A 14,662-nucleotide genomic window follows, 5' to 3' on the forward strand; every position below is an offset into this window, starting at 1 on the left:
GACAATAAAGACGACGGAATTTAGAGCAGAACGGTGCCATTTCCCATCACCCGCGTCGAGCACTCACAAGCTTTGGCACAAAGCCTTTATAAGTTGTCGGTTAAATATTTGATATTAAATGTCTTTGTAAAATAATCTTGGGTGTTAAAGTGTAGATACCAATCTCAACGTTTGCTTTAAAACGTATTCTATGTTTTACACTGGTAAAACTAACCTTACGTTTTAACGGCGCTTTATTTGTGAGTACTATATAACTAAACAAAACTAAAAGCTAAAAAAGAAAAAAACTAAAGCAAAGCGAAAGCAGAGTACAATTTTTCCGCCCGAATTACGAGGTAATTTATTGCCAGTCCTTCTTCATTACGTTGTCTGTCACCAGAATATATTGCTATCATGGAAGAAGGAGATTTATAAAAGAACCACACTTATTTTCTTCAAACTGAATGTAAATATGTTTTAAACTGTAAGCGTGTTTTAGCAACTGTTGTTTTGTCGCTATATCGTGTCTTTTGTTTAAAATAGTTTTAATCTTAGCTACCGTAACCGAAAAGACAAATAAACTTATTATTAAATCCGGGTAAACATTGCGTGTTCGGTCAGCTTTCCGGCGCACTCAGCCGGCCACAAAATTTAAATATTTCTTCCTGCTTTTCCACATTCCACTGTTTTTCTATTATGCTCGGAAAACATAAAGGTATACTAAAATTTGTAACGTTTTAAATATACATAGCTTTAGCAAAGTTGTACGTGCGAAGAATGTACACGTTATTGTTAAACTTATATAAAAGGAAATTCTGCTTTTTTGTATGTAGCGTATTTATCCACTCGTGGCCGGGCAACGACAGTTTAGGTAAAGCGGTGCCCATGGTCGCTGTGTGTAATAATAGCTGCGTGTTCTGATATATTTGTTTGCTATAAAAGCTAAGAAATACGTTTTTCTTGTATATTAACTTGTATTTCTGGTAAGGTAAAACATCGGGGCGAGAACCTTAAAAATGAACAACACATTCCACATTGAAGGAATAAAAAGTAAATGCATCAGATTTTAATTAATTACTTTATTCTTGTGCATGCTGTTTCATGAACTCATCGAAGTCCGCCATTTCTTCGTTCATTTTCTCGTCATTCATTTCATCTATAACGTAAAATACTAATAACATGGTGGGGTAATATGGGACATGTTTCATTTCCTTCATTGTTCCATTTGGGAGGAAACAACGAATATTTACAGAACTGTTTAACCGCGACTCTGAACTAGCGTTGTTATTTGATAAAAAAAAACGATTAGAACATATAAGATGTAGGTGCTAACGGTTTCCTATCTTGCCCCACAATACTATATCAGATTTTTTAAATTGTGTCTGAACAACTTACGTTCTTCAGTGGGTGCTTGATCGCCAACTTTATAATAATACCGGCGACGACAGTAGTGCAAGTTGTTCCATGTGTACCACGTGTTCCATGTGTTCCAGTTGGTGTGGTGGTAGTAAGGGTAGTAGTACCTTCTTCTGTAATAAATGAATCTTCTTCGAGATAGAGTTATTGTGGATTGTTTTGATGTCGCGGCAAACCCCAAATCCACAAGCTGCAGCAGAAGAAAAATAACAGCGATTTTAGTTGTACGTTCCATCTACGAAAACGAAATTACCGTTAAAGGTTAAAGACTATAACTGTAGGAGCTAGTTAGATCATTTCTGAAAACAAAGATTGTATTTACTGCAAAAACTTTAAGTGCTGCTGCTTTTATAAAGAATTTAAGTCTTGGTTGATTGTTTATTGCTAAGTCTATGCTGTCACTAAAGCACCCAGTCATATTATAACTTAGATCTCTTTCGTTATACCAACCGAACAATACGTTGACAGTTTGTCATTCTATACTTTCCGTTTTCTTTCTCTTGATTATACTTTTTGTTATCCCAGTAGACTCAAAAAGATCATTGTATTTATTACAATGCATTAAGTCGCATTTAATATCTTTAAATACTTCCAATGCATTATGATGAATAGATAGGATATAGATGACAACCTGTCAACTTGACAAGTATAAGCTATGATGTATGACTTGCAGAATTTCTTTACACCTGTGACGCAATAATTTTCAATTTGATATTCTATCGTTGGTTTTGTGTGCAAATACTTTTGGTAGGTACTTTTAGTTATGTGACTTAGCGCTTCTATGTTTTCCGTAGTGATTTAACGCGTTGTTACATAATAACACAGGCCAAAAGTATTTGCAAACAAAAACTATAGCGACAGAATATTAAGAAAAACAATACGTCACACGTTTAAAGAAATTCTGCAAGCCATACATCGTAGCTTATACTTGCCAAGTTGACAGGTTCTCATCTATATCCTATCTATTCATGGTGAATAAAAACTATTTAAACACTCTAATGCTATTTAATGCATTGTGATAAATACAATAGTGATCTTTTTGCACACATTACAAAAGCGATAGAATATCAGGTTGGAAACAAAACGTCACTCCACAAGTCTAAAGAAATTGCGCATGCCACACGTCATAGCTTACAGTTGACAGATTGTCATCTATCTCCTATTTATTGAATATGTATAGAAACTATTTGAAGGGTCTAATGCTATTTAATGCATTGTAATAAAACCAGTAGTAATCTTTTTGAGTCTACTGGAATAACAAAAAGTATAATCAAGAGAAGGAAAACGTTTGAGTATTAGAATGACAAACTGTCAACGTATTGTTCGGTTGCTATAATGAAAGAGATCAAAGTTATAATATGACTGGGTGCTTCATTTAGTGACAGCATAGACTTAACAATAAACAATCAACCAAGACTTAAATTCTTTATAAAATCAGCAGCATTTAAAGGTTTAGCAGATGCGGTTTTCAGAAATGAACTAACCAGCTGCTGACGTTATAGTCTTTAACGGTAACGCTGTTTTCACAGATGGAACGCACAACTAAAATCGCTGTTATTTTGCTTCTGCTGCAGCTTGTGGATTTGGGGTCTGCTCTGACTTTAAAAAGTAGCAACACAACTTCAAAAGCTATAGCTATATCTCGTCGAAGGTACATTTATTACAGAAGAAGGTACTACTACCCTTACTACCACCACACCAACTGGAACACATGGAACACGTGGATGACATGGTACAACATTCACTACTGTCGTCGTCGGTATTATTATAAAGTTGGCGACCAAGCGCCCACTGAAGAACGTAAGTTGTTCAGACAAATTTTGAAAAAAATGTCATATCTTTGGAGTAGAATGGAATACGGTTAACCACTGTCCCTATTTCCTGACCGTTTTTTCACAATTACCAGAGAGCAACAGTTAAATAATTTTGTAAATATTGTTTGTTTACCATCAATTGAAACAAGAAGGGGGGAATGAAAACATATTTACCCCACCTTACCCTTTGTATTTTACGTCACAGATGAAATGAATGACGAGAAAATGAACGAAGAAATAGCTGACTTCGATGAGTTCATGAAACAGCATGCACAAGAATAAAGTAATTATTTAGAATCTGATGCATTTACTTTTTATTTCTTTAATGTGAAAAATGTTCTTCATTTTTAAGGTACTCACCCCGATGTTTTATCTTACCAGAAATACAAGTTAATTTACAAGCAAAACTTATTTCTTTGTTTTTTGAGAATAAGATTAAACCGTACGAGACAGCGTTTTTTCGAGTTATAGGACTGTGGGGTTGGGTGGGACACCTTTAGCGCATAATATTTAAATATCCTGATCGTGTTTTAAATAAAAACAGCTGTCTACGGGAGTCGTGAGGATGTGGTTTTATAAGTCCTTGTATATTATTTGTTTACTACCAAATAAGACCAGAAAATAGAATGAAAGAAGTCTTATCTTTCCCCACCCTACTGTATAAAGATTTGTACTAAAGTCGCACCTTTATAAAACATATAAAAATGAGCTCTTTTATTCAATGCTGTCATTGTCATCTATATCCTATCTATTGATAGTGCATTAGAAATACTAGAGTTTAATGCTATTTAATGCATTGTAATAAACCCTATGGTAATCCTTTTGAGTCTACTGGAATAACAAAAAGTATAATCAAGAGAAGGAAAACGTTAAAGTATTAGAATGACAAACTGTCAACGTATTGTTTGGTTGGTATAATGAAAGAGATCTAAGTTATAATATGATTGGGTGCTTCATTTAGTGACAGCATAGACTTAGCAATAAACAATCAACCAAGACTTAAATTCTTTATAAAAGTAGCAGCACTTAAAGTTTCAGCGGTGTAACTGCCGAGTTTCTATTGCAGTTATTCTTATTTAATTGTTGTCGCATTAGTCAACGCAGCCAATTGGTTTGTTTATATTAACGGGTGGTTTAAGTATACCAAAATTTCGAACGAATAAAGAACGAAACGTTGTAACGAACAACAAAGTACTTACAAACTGTTTCCGGCTGTTAACTTGATACCACCATAAGAATTATAATAACTTATACATCTAAATAGGGAAGAATAATTGATGAAAACGATAAACTGAAAGCGAATATATAAAGCCGGCTGCAAAACTAAGCGTACGTACTAATAAAGTCAAGGCAACTATAACTAAAACGACGTAAGAAAGCAGGGAAGTAAGCCAAACCAGAGTAAATGCGGGCGGCGCTGATTGATTCAAAACGGCACATAAACTTAAATGCATGAACACAAATACACGCTTCATTGAACTTGACTAAGATTTACAGTAAAGCAAATTGGGGCAACTGAGTAAGCTCGAACTGAAAATTAGCTAAACATAATTACGTAAATATTTTGCGACAACAACCAGCAAAAGCGGGTTTATGAGAAATTGGCTAGCCAGCTCTTTTAGTTATAGTTTTTAACGGCAATTTCGATTTCACAGATGGAACGTACAACTAAAATCGCTGTTATTTTTCTTCTGCTGCAGCTTGTGGATTTGGGGTCTGCCTTGCGAAAAGTTCCAATAACTCGGCGAAGGTTCATTTATTACAGAAGAAGGTACCTGCCTTACTACTACCACACCAACTGGAACACATGGAACACGTGGTACACATGGAACAACTTGCACTACTGTCGTCGCCGGTATTATTATAAAGTTGGCGATCAAGCACCCACTGAAGAACGTAGGTTGTTTACGCACCTATAAACTATGGAAACTTGATGTCCTTTTTACGTCACAGATAAATTGAACGAAGAGACAATGAACGAAAAAATGGCTGACTTCGATGAGTTCATGAAACAGCATGCACAAGAAAAAAGTAATGATTTAGAATCTGATGCCTTAATTACTTTTTATTTCTTGTAAAATAAGTTGTTCATTTTTAAGGCACTCTCCCGTATGTTTCACCTTACCAGAAATACAAGTTAATATACAAGCAAAACCTATTCCATCGTTCTCTTTTCATAGCAACATACAGCAATTTAATAGTTTTAAACCAAACACACAGCTTTTATTTCGAGATAAAGATATTTATACAAAAGTCACACGCATATAAAACGTATAAAAAGGAGCTCTTTCACTCAGTGCTGTAGAACAGGCTCGGGAAACAAAATACGCGTTTAAATCGCGCCATCAGAATAAATAAACTAAACTTAAACTGTTAAAAAAACTGTAAAAATATAAGCGGTATGTACATTTGCAGTAAATTGAAGTTAAAAAAGTTCTTCAGTAAAAAAATATATACAAAAACCTCTACGCAACAATTAGGTTATAGATATAATATAAAAAAAAAACAAGTTCCCTCTTAATCATCAAGCGCACATAAGAGGGCGGTACCACGTTTGATCCAGTGATCCTGTGGCCGGTCAGATGGAAGACGCATTGCTAACACATAGTTGGTGGAGTGACCAGTTGTAGAAAGCGTTCCCTTGCGTTCGCTTGTTTTGTACACTGGACAGTTGTAGTCCCGTCCTAATAGGGAACGTTTAAAGTTAAGTGTAATTTTTTTTTTTTAGTTTTTATTTTAAAAAAGTAAGTTTTATTTTGAAAAAAAAAACAAAGTTTTTTTCCTTGTTCTCGCTGCAAAGCGTTAGGACAACGATCAGAATGAATGTAACATATGTATCCGGCGCGGCGAAACGGTAGTCGGTATAACACAGGTTTTCTGTTTCACACCTCGTGCCTGAAGGAATGCGTGGTTATGTACATCGATGCTGCCGCGCTGGTAGGCCTAGTCGTTTGTGTCTATGCTTCTTAGTGTGCGTTTAATCGTAACTGCTACAAACCGCAAACCAGCAATCACTAATATGCTGTCCAAATTAACAGTAACGCGAAAAAGATAATTGCCAACTAACGTTTTATACTTGATAATGTGTATGAGTGTATGAAGTCATCATACAGTGTGCCATTACAACACCAGTGATGATAAAATGGTAATACCAAGGTAATGGGACGACATTTTTTATCAGTGCTACCATTAAAACCTCATAAACGACTTGCAACGGTGTCTTATATAAGAACACTAGCGCCAACGAGCGTGCCTTTATCGTATAGTAGGGTGGGGAAAGATGGGACTCCTTTCCTTTACGTATTAACATATAGTAGGGTAGGGAAAGATGGGACTCCGTGTCAAACTATTTTCTTCTCACATTTAGTAGTAAACAAAGAACATTCAAAGCATTATAAAACCTTATCCTTACGACTCCCATAAACCGCTGTTAATTCTTTAAAACAAGATCAGGATATTTGGATATTATGCGCTAAAGGTGTCCCATTTTTCCCCACCCTACTGTATTAGGAATTAAGTACTGTTGCTGCCACACTAATTGCGTTTTAATATGAAAAAAACATAAAATATGATAGTAAATGCATATCCAAAACTGACTGAAATGCGTGTTTGATAAACTTTAAAACATAAACCGTCTCATACCATGCTTGATGTTATCTGTTTTGTTTGGTTTCAACCAAATGATTGGAACAGTGTCAAACAGAATCTTAGGATGTTGCTCAGCCAGAACACCTCTGTAAAAAGTAAATAAATACATGAACATATTGAACTATTGTATTAAGTATACATATTAGCAAGTTCCTTGTAGGACCTAAGGATACAGGTGCAAAACAGGAATCAATGTATCTAATTTTATCCTTTTGTGGCAGGCAACAACAAAAATTATAACTCTGGTGAGAATTTATAAAGTATTTATAGAATACAAAGAGTTACATATGTAATAACTCATAAGCAGGTACAAAGTCTCATAAGCAGGTACAAAGTCTCATAAGCAGGTACAAAGTCAGGTATACAATGATATAAAACACTTGTGTTATAATGACTGTCTTTGCTCAATCGCACCAGAAAAAAATTTATTATAATAAAATTAGAAAACTCACTTCTTGCGGTCCCATCTTGCACCATCAAGGTAAAGACCATGAACATAAACACCATCGTCTGGTGCACCATCACTAGTTTCATCGAATGGTAAAACCTCAAACTCAAAGTCAAGTTTATCAATAGGAATAGTGTATTTACGAGCGTAGTTCTGTCTTGCCCCGGTGAGGAAAGCTTGGGTGAAGAAAAATCCTGATATCCAGAAGACATCGGGTTTCCCTTGTTCATACCAGTCCTAAGGAGAAAAAGAAAAGATGGAAATAAAAAAGATGCATGTAAATCTTTAAATTTTTTTTTTCAGTATGAACATTTTTTTTAGTGATAAAGAGATATGAACATTACTATTTCACAAAAAAATAAAACTAAAAATTTGTCACGAAAAGTAGGATATTAAAAAAAACATGAAACATGACTAAAAAAGTTTTAAACATTAATAATAGTTTTTTGTTAATGAGCTTTTTTTAATTTGACAAACAGAGAAGTCACATGATACTACATAAATTGAATATAAAAAGGTTCAAGTTATTTCACTAATAAACTGCTTCAAAACAGTCAATTTATTTAACATGCCTTAGTTAACTAACCGCTATTGTAGAAGCACTACCTAAAAATATCAGATATTAAATACATTATTCACACATTTTTAGTTCATATTATATATTTATAAATAAACTGACTTGTAAAAACTTAAGCCTTGCAAGAAAGTTGGTGACGTAACTTCCGAGAGGTTTCAAGTTTGGATACGATTTCTTCATCCAAAGTGCTGGTACTTTCCCTATTAAGAGACTGCTTGCAACAGCCTCAAGCTCAGCGTTCATCACAACCAAACCCTTGATTGCTTTGCGAAGATTGATAAGTGTTGTTCGGATTACGCGGAGAAGACTGAAATAATAAAAAAATGTCAATTACATAGAAATACAGTTACAAAAAGTTGGAATATACACGGAAAAGACTTGCTAAAAAAATTATGGTTAAAAACTTTACAATAAGGCCAGGATATGTTTGTAACATTTATATAAAAAATAAACCTAAAATTTTATCACAAAAAATAAAAGCTTGATAAAAAATTGTTTTTTTTGTATTTAATACCAATCATCACATGCAGTCATTTTCAATCTCAAATAAAACTTCGGTTTAAGAAATAAAAAACTTTTTGATTAACCTTTAATACAGCATTCCAAATGATAAGTTATATTTAAAATCCCATCTAAACCCATGTTAAAACACTGTGGCACATTACTAACTTATTAAATCTTTCCATCTCTTGCACCAACACAGTATTCATGCTCTCTCCATATGTTACTGGGTATTTTTCCAGTGCTGCCTCAAGATCAAAATCGGGAGGTAGTTTATCGAGAATATCGACAGCGATCTCGTTCAAAGTATCATCTGTTTTACCACTACCTCCTCCTGACTAAGTTTGTACAAGAAAATAAAAAAATGGTTTATGTTTTAAAAATACAAATAGTTAGCATAATATAAGGGTGTATTATCATGTATGTTTCGTGACCGGAAATGGGTTCAAATCCTGATATTACTCGTGTGTTTGGCTTATGTTTTAATAATACAAATAGTTAGCACAATGTATAGTGCAAATAATTAGCATAATATACGGATGTATTATCATGTATGTTTCGTGACCTGAGGGTAATGGTTTCAAATCCCGATATTACTAGTGTGTATGACTTATGTTTTAATAATACAAACAGTAGAATATAAGGATGCTTGTTTGTGACTGGAGGGTAATGGGTTCAAATACTGATGTTTCTAGTATGATTTCCTACGGCAAGACACTAAAATAAAAAAAGATTTTTTTGATAATGTAATTAGCATGTGTTCTGTGACTGGAGGGTACATGATCAAATCTTGATCGTGGTAGTACTACAATAGAGACACTTAATGATAATTATTCCAACCTCGTTGTCACTGATAAGTTGTACAAATTGACAGCTATAAACAAAAAGTAGTCATTATTATGACCACTGCAAATGGCCTGATTTGACCATAGTGACATATTTTTGATAGAGTCACATTAACCAATTTTTTACTGTATAGTTTTAAACTTACTTGTGAGCCTAATGTCAACAGCACTGAGTCAAAGAGCTGCCTAGTTTCTTGCAGTTCTTTAGAAATGTCCACATTCTCATGCATACCAAATATCTCTGGTTGTTGAGTAAGTGGAAAAGCCTAAAATATATTAATTTAGTTTTTTGTCAATTTGTCAAATATTGGTACCCATAAATGTTGATAGTATTTATTAATAGAACAAATTTCAGTTTGTCTTCAATTTCCATAAACTTTATATTTAAAAATAAATGTTCTTTGTCATCATATTCAAGAATATAATGAATTTCTTTTTATAATAATAATGTTATATTAAAGAATCTATATATCAAAAAAGTATATATGAATGATAATTTTTGTTTTGATTCTTTGGTCACGATAACAAAGAACACAAAAAAGAAAAAAGGTAGTAGGTGTAAAACAACAGTTGTAAAAACACACTTATTGATAAAAAAGAAAAAGAGTTTTGGATAAAAGGTGTGACCGTTGGCGTTACACCCTACAGACAATAATTCAAGTATGCATATATTGCAGTGTGTAAAAATATAACTAAAAAATAAAAACATTTTTACCTAAATTAAATCTCCACCACACAAATAAAAATAAATACGAACCTTTATAAATTCAATATATTCCTCATATGTCATTTTTGGTGGAACATAATAATTTCCACTTGGAGAAACTTTATATTTATGTTCATGCACTAACGGTGGGGAGTAAAAATCTTTCAGCATGGACCGTAACAGCCGCCGATCCCAATCGTCGGTTACCCTCCCTCCATAATTACACTCTCCAGTTAAATAAGTAACAGCACTGAACGGGATATCTTCGTAATCATTGATAAAAATCTAAACGAATATTATTAAAGTTAAATGAAACTGCGAGAACAACTGAATTGAGAAATGGAAGCATTTATTGGTCTCTGTGTGACAAGTTATGAGTTTATAACACGGGTGTTCTATTTTATACATTTCATGCCCTCTTTAAAACTGCCAAATATCATTTTTTGGCACACACACCCTATAATGGTGGCAGCATTAAGAATCAAACCCAGACTTCTTTGGTTACCAGGTAATCACCCCAACTGCGGCTGATGTTAAATTAAATGACATTCTCTATTCCTAATTCTACATGGGTGAGGCTCTACAGCGTGGCATAGTATTGAACCTGAAATTTAGGCAAGAGTTGGGCCATTACCCCGACACACAAGGTGCTACAACCCACTAGCGACCACCGGGTTGAAGCAATGCCTGTCAGACCTAAACGTGTTCATTCACAATAGACACAGTATTGTTACATTTTAAACACCTGTAATTGTCTGACACTAATCCTTAGATCCGACTCATTGAACCCGTATGGGATATTCCAACCCAATGGACCAAATTTACGGCGTTCTTGGACTAAGGCATGGAAAAAGCACAGACCGTACAACAATTTCTCGAAAACCTGGAATTTGCAAAACAAGTATTCATTTTTTTGAAAAAATACATATTATAATTAAATATGCTATGTTAGTTATATTGAACATTATAACGTAGCTATGTTTTATTTAAGACCTGTGCTTTATCCCGGTAAATTAAAACAACCTAAATTTAAATTAATTTGTAAAAAATAAAACAAATGCCAGAAAGTTAAAACGTCAAGAAACAAAACTAAATTTTCCAAAATAGATTGACTAAATATAAACAATTTAAGGTTAAGAGTTAAAAACTTTTATTAAATACGCTTACTGGAGATTTTTCGCCACATCCATTAAAAAACTCCGAATCAGAAATTGGGTCAGAAAGATAAGATTGAAGAATATTCATTCGAAGTCCAGTTGGAGGTTCATTTGTCATTTTAACTCCATTTTGCAACACAGTGACTGGGAACTGTGAAAAAAACATGAAAAGTTATTACTATTTTAATACAAGTCGGTATATATTACTATTTTTCGTTAAAAATAAATGTAACTTGTTCAAGATTCTGAGGTGAGACAACAATAGTGGTTATAGCATGTTTTTTTTATTTCATACCCATTTTGCCCATTTAAGAGTTACCACATATGTAACGATGCTGGTGACCATTCTTTTCTTTTTTTTTATATGCCTGGAAATTTTGACAACCTGTTAGTAACCACTGTGTTAGCAATTGCCGCTAACGTTATTTACCTGCCCAATGGTCAGTGCATATAATTAGTGATCTAAGAAATCAATTCAACCATAGTATTAGCATTTAGCATTGAACTTGGTATTTTCATGTCACGAGGCATTTATTATAACCAATAAGCAATTCTGCTTACCTTATCTGAAGGATAACTTGTAAGCCAAAGTCTGAAGTCATTATGCATTGTATCTGGTGAGAATTCTTCAACCAGCTTCTCCATGGCTGGCATCCATGAAACCGCAAGATGGCAGTTTTGTAAAGCCACCCAAGTCCCATCTTTAATAGCCGATTCAATCATACGAGCTGCGATTGGTCCCTGACCTTGTCCCAGAGAAATTGCATTGAATTTTTCGCCATCAAATCCTTTGTCTGCTGCAAACTTCAGTAAGGCTGTGAAATATAAAACTCATTAAGAAAAACATTTTTAAAAATTTATTTTGATTGAAATAATAGAAAAGTGTCAGATTTATAACAAATACACCGTCACATAATTTTTTTGCTATATTAAGTTGGATTTTTGATGAATATACTCTTTTTAACAAATATTTAGTAAAGTAAATTGGAAATGAGGTAATTTCCTGCATGCAAATTAATGTGAATCTAATTTCTTGCATGCAAATTAATGTCAAAGGTAAAATGAAAAATTTTGTAAAAAAACAGAACATGACCCTACCTGCCATTGGATCAGCGCCAGGTGAAAGCACGAATATGAGGGGAATAGATTTGTTGGAATCGGCGTATGACTTTGCGAGGTCAAACGGTGGAGGTTCAACAAACTTACGACCGAGTTTCTCCAACACAAACTGACGAACCATCGGGACAACCTGGTGACCAAAAATATGATTAAAGCAAGAATTTTTTTTTGTTTTAACATTAGAGAAAGCAAAAAAGGTTCATTGTCGAGTTAAAATAGTTTTGATGATCAGAAATAGGACAAAAATATTTCTAAAACTTGAATGTCAATAATTTTAAAAATGTTATTAAATTTTAAAAATGTTATTTTTTCTTAAAGAGTGTTGTTACAGTCTTATATATGGTAACAGAAAATATATGAAGTTAATAAATTACAAAATATTAAGAATTAATGAGAGTTCAGGTACCTAAAAGTATTTTACTTAAATCTGAAAAAAAACTGAAACATAAACATGCTTTTTTGGTTAACAAAGCAAATTGGGAAGTATGTGACATAGAATAAAACCAATACTTAATTGAAGTCCAAAAACAGTTTAGTATCCAACCTTGTCAGGTCTCAAACACCGGATGGCAGTCATGCGCTGGAATTCATTCAGTTTCCGATCCCATGGTGCTGGTAGCTGTGCATTTTGTGGTTCCTTTAAATCATAAACCTTCCTCCATTCTTGGATATTATCTTGAAAGTGATCCCTAAAGTGTTGTATGTTTATCATCATCAGTATTTATATCCGTATGGTTGGACAATTCAGTGCTATAATATGGGTGTCCTATTGTAAATTATGTCTGGTGGTTTCATAAACTGGTATTTGTAACTACATTCAAAATGTGTGAAGGTATAGTGCAAGTCACACCAAGAAAACAAGGATGTTGGCTGGGGTTTGACCATTACCCCCAAGGCCTCAAGGTAGTAAAAAGCATGAAGTTAAAGTTCCTATTTAATTTATCAGATAGCTTATTATGTATAGAATTTCTAACAGCTCATACATTAAATATGCATGAGCAAAAAAGTCTATATTCTACTATGCCTTGTAGCAGAAGCAATTGAAACCTTATATAATGTTTAGGAAGTAAAAAACTTTAAAAAAAGTGGAGCTAAAAAGTATTTATTTTATCATGCCTTGTAACAGAAGTAACCGAAAACCATATATACGTTACGTGGTCAATAAAAACTTACAAAAATCCCTGGAACGCTGGCAAATCTTTCATGCGGCAAATTTCATCCCAAGATTTGTCGCTCAACCATGAAGAATCAGGATTTGCTCTCTTGTTTTCCAATCCCACTCCTCCAGTGAGGAAGAATAAGAATTCATCCCTGCTTAACTCTCCTTTTGCTCTGTGAATATACAATAATATAATAATAGCTTGTATATGTCTCTTCGATTACGGTAGCGAAGATTTAGAAATATTTTAAACGAAAAGACAGGATATAGCGACAAAACAACAGTTGTTAAAACAAGCTTCTGGTTAAAAACATATTTACATTTATTTGGAAGAAAATGAGCGTGGTCGCTACATCTATTAAAAATAGGTGATTATGTACACCTTAACATATAAATTAATTCAAAACTTAATAAAATAATGACTTTCTAAATAAAATTGTTTTTAAACCGCGATTTTGTTTTAAGTAGTGAATGTGTTGTTTTTAAGATCGGTTATAAATTTATTCCATTTTTAAACAAAAAAGATAAATTATATTTGAAAAGAGAAAAATAACTATTTTTAAACATTTTTTCTCTAGACAATGTCTATTTATGTTTTAAAACCTTTTTTCATAAAATACCTATGTTATATAGTAAAAACACTTACAAAGTTAGGTTTGAGCACAGAATAAGTGAGAAAAGTAGTTTGTCCTTCTCAAACAAAGATCGACAAACATTACAATACAAGTTGTATGTAAAGTGGTCGGTGAGGTAACGTAGACGTTTTTCCAATATCTTTGATTTGTTGCTGAAATTCAAAAGGAATAAACAGTTAAGAATGCAAGTTGCATATAGATTATACAAAAATTGCACCAGTAAATCATGCTTTTTTGTAGTGTTACACAAATATGATTTTTTCATAAATTCTAGTCACTTAATTGTAAGTAATAGTTATACTAAATAGGTACAAAATAAACAAACACAGGAATATTGCTTGTAAGTTTACAAATAGGTTAATCTTATTACTCATAAATTATTTGTTTTTTTTTATTATGCAACTATTGATTTTGATAATCAAAAATGCTAACGGGATTTTTACCATGTAACTGCTTGTACCAAACCAAACATCCATTTATTTAATACAATCCAACCGGCGCCGTGGCAGTGGTTAGCGCGCCTGCCTGTAACCCAGAGGTAATGGGTTCAAGGCTCGTCGCTGCTACCATTGTGGGAGTATGTGCCTTTGGGCAAGACACTTAATGCCAATTGCTCCAACCCACGTGGTCACTAATGGGTTGTCCAAATTATCAGCCA

At 33.4% G+C, this 14,662-nt stretch overlaps 4 protein-coding genes across 7 annotated transcripts in view; 2 read left to right on the top strand and 2 right to left on the bottom strand.

Annotated features, from left to right (window-relative positions):
- Positions 1-929: 929 nt before the first annotated feature.
- Positions 930-1,700, bottom strand: LOC108949518. The gene is made up of 2 exons (XM_018812004.2): positions 1,375-1,700; positions 930-1,135 (listed from the first exon to the last, which is right to left on the bottom strand). The coding sequence occupies exons 1-2, from the start codon at positions 1,628-1,630 to the stop codon at positions 1,059-1,061; spliced, it is 333 nt and encodes a 110-aa protein (XP_018667549.1). The 5' UTR covers positions 1,631-1,700; the 3' UTR covers positions 930-1,058.
- A 1,170-nt stretch (positions 1,701-2,870) lies between these two features.
- On the top strand, positions 2,871-3,616 carry LOC100185823. 2 transcript variants are annotated; one of them, XR_003395948.1, is made up of 3 exons: positions 2,871-3,195; positions 3,415-3,492; positions 3,562-3,616. XR_003395948.1 is itself a non-coding variant. In XM_026834752.1 (2 exons), the coding sequence occupies exons 1-2, from the start codon at positions 2,925-2,927 to the stop codon at positions 3,489-3,491; spliced, it is 348 nt and encodes a 115-aa protein (XP_026690553.1). In that variant the 5' UTR covers positions 2,873-2,924; the 3' UTR covers positions 3,492-3,616. The 2 variants fall into 2 exon arrangements, 1 of the variants encoding a protein (XP_026690553.1); XM_026834752.1 differs by having other exon boundaries at positions 2,873-3,195; positions 3,415-3,616.
- Positions 3,617-4,864: 1,248 nt separating this feature from the next.
- On the top strand, positions 4,865-5,363 carry LOC101242440. The gene is made up of 2 exons (XM_004226053.4): positions 4,865-5,105; positions 5,163-5,363. Exons 1-2 carry the CDS (start codon positions 4,865-4,867, stop codon positions 5,285-5,287), a joined length of 366 nt encoding a protein of 121 aa, XP_004226101.1. The 3' UTR covers positions 5,288-5,363.
- Positions 5,364-5,407: 44 nt separating this feature from the next.
- Positions 5,408-14,662, bottom strand: part of LOC100177948 (dynein heavy chain 12, axonemal) — a 48,030-nt gene continuing 38,775 nt past the window's right edge. For 2 of the 3 annotated variants that reach the window (XM_026834732.1, XM_026834733.1), the window contains 14 exons: positions 14,016-14,156; positions 13,384-13,542; positions 12,755-12,899; positions 12,190-12,340; positions 11,653-11,906; positions 11,102-11,242; positions 10,680-10,817; positions 9,986-10,219; positions 9,375-9,494; positions 8,552-8,721; positions 7,985-8,189; positions 7,310-7,542; positions 6,852-6,943; positions 5,727-5,893 (listed from right to left, as the gene is read on the bottom strand). In XM_026834732.1, the coding sequence (XP_026690533.1) occupies positions 5,727-5,893; positions 6,852-6,943; positions 7,310-7,542; positions 7,985-8,189; positions 8,552-8,721; positions 9,375-9,494; positions 9,986-10,219; positions 10,680-10,817; positions 11,102-11,242; positions 11,653-11,906; positions 12,190-12,340; positions 12,755-12,899; positions 13,384-13,542; positions 14,016-14,156 (2,350 nt within the window). Of the gene's footprint in view, positions 5,894-6,851; positions 6,944-7,309; positions 7,543-7,984; positions 8,190-8,551; positions 8,722-9,374; positions 9,495-9,985; positions 10,220-10,679; positions 10,818-11,101; positions 11,243-11,652; positions 11,907-12,189; positions 12,341-12,754; positions 12,900-13,383; positions 13,543-14,015; positions 14,157-14,662 lie in introns of all 3 variants that reach the window. The other variant, XM_026834731.1, reaches the window with a different exon arrangement.

This window comes from Ciona intestinalis, chromosome 5 (assembly GCF_000224145.3).
Source record: "Ciona intestinalis chromosome 5, KH, whole genome shotgun sequence".
Taxonomy (NCBI): Eukaryota; Metazoa; Chordata; class Ascidiacea; order Phlebobranchia; family Cionidae; genus Ciona; species Ciona intestinalis.

What these genes read in the sequence shown, in the direction of transcription:
- LOC100185823 (XM_026834752.1), top strand. Translation starts at nt 2,925, where the DNA reads ATGGAACGCACAACTAAAATCGCTGTTATTTTGCTTCTGCTGCAGCTT. An exon ending in CCAAGCGCCCACTGAAGAAC is followed by an intron (nt 3,196 to 3,414) that starts GTAAGTTGTTCA and finishes TTTACGTCACAG; the next exon opens with ATGAAATGAATGACGAGAAA.
- LOC101242440 (XM_004226053.4), top strand. Translation starts at nt 4,865, where the DNA reads ATGGAACGTACAACTAAAATCGCTGTTATTTTTCTTCTGCTGCAGCTT. An exon ending in TCAAGCACCCACTGAAGAAC is followed by an intron (nt 5,106 to 5,162) that starts GTAGGTTGTTTA and finishes TTTACGTCACAG; the next exon opens with ATAAATTGAACGAAGAGACA.
- LOC108949518 (XM_018812004.2), bottom strand. Translation starts at nt 1,630, where the DNA reads ATGGAACGTACAACTAAAATCGCTGTTATTTTTCTTCTGCTGCAGCTT. An exon ending in TCAAGCACCCACTGAAGAAC is followed by an intron (nt 1,136 to 1,374) that starts GTAAGTTGTTCA and finishes TTTACGTTATAG; the next exon opens with ATGAAATGAATGACGAGAAA.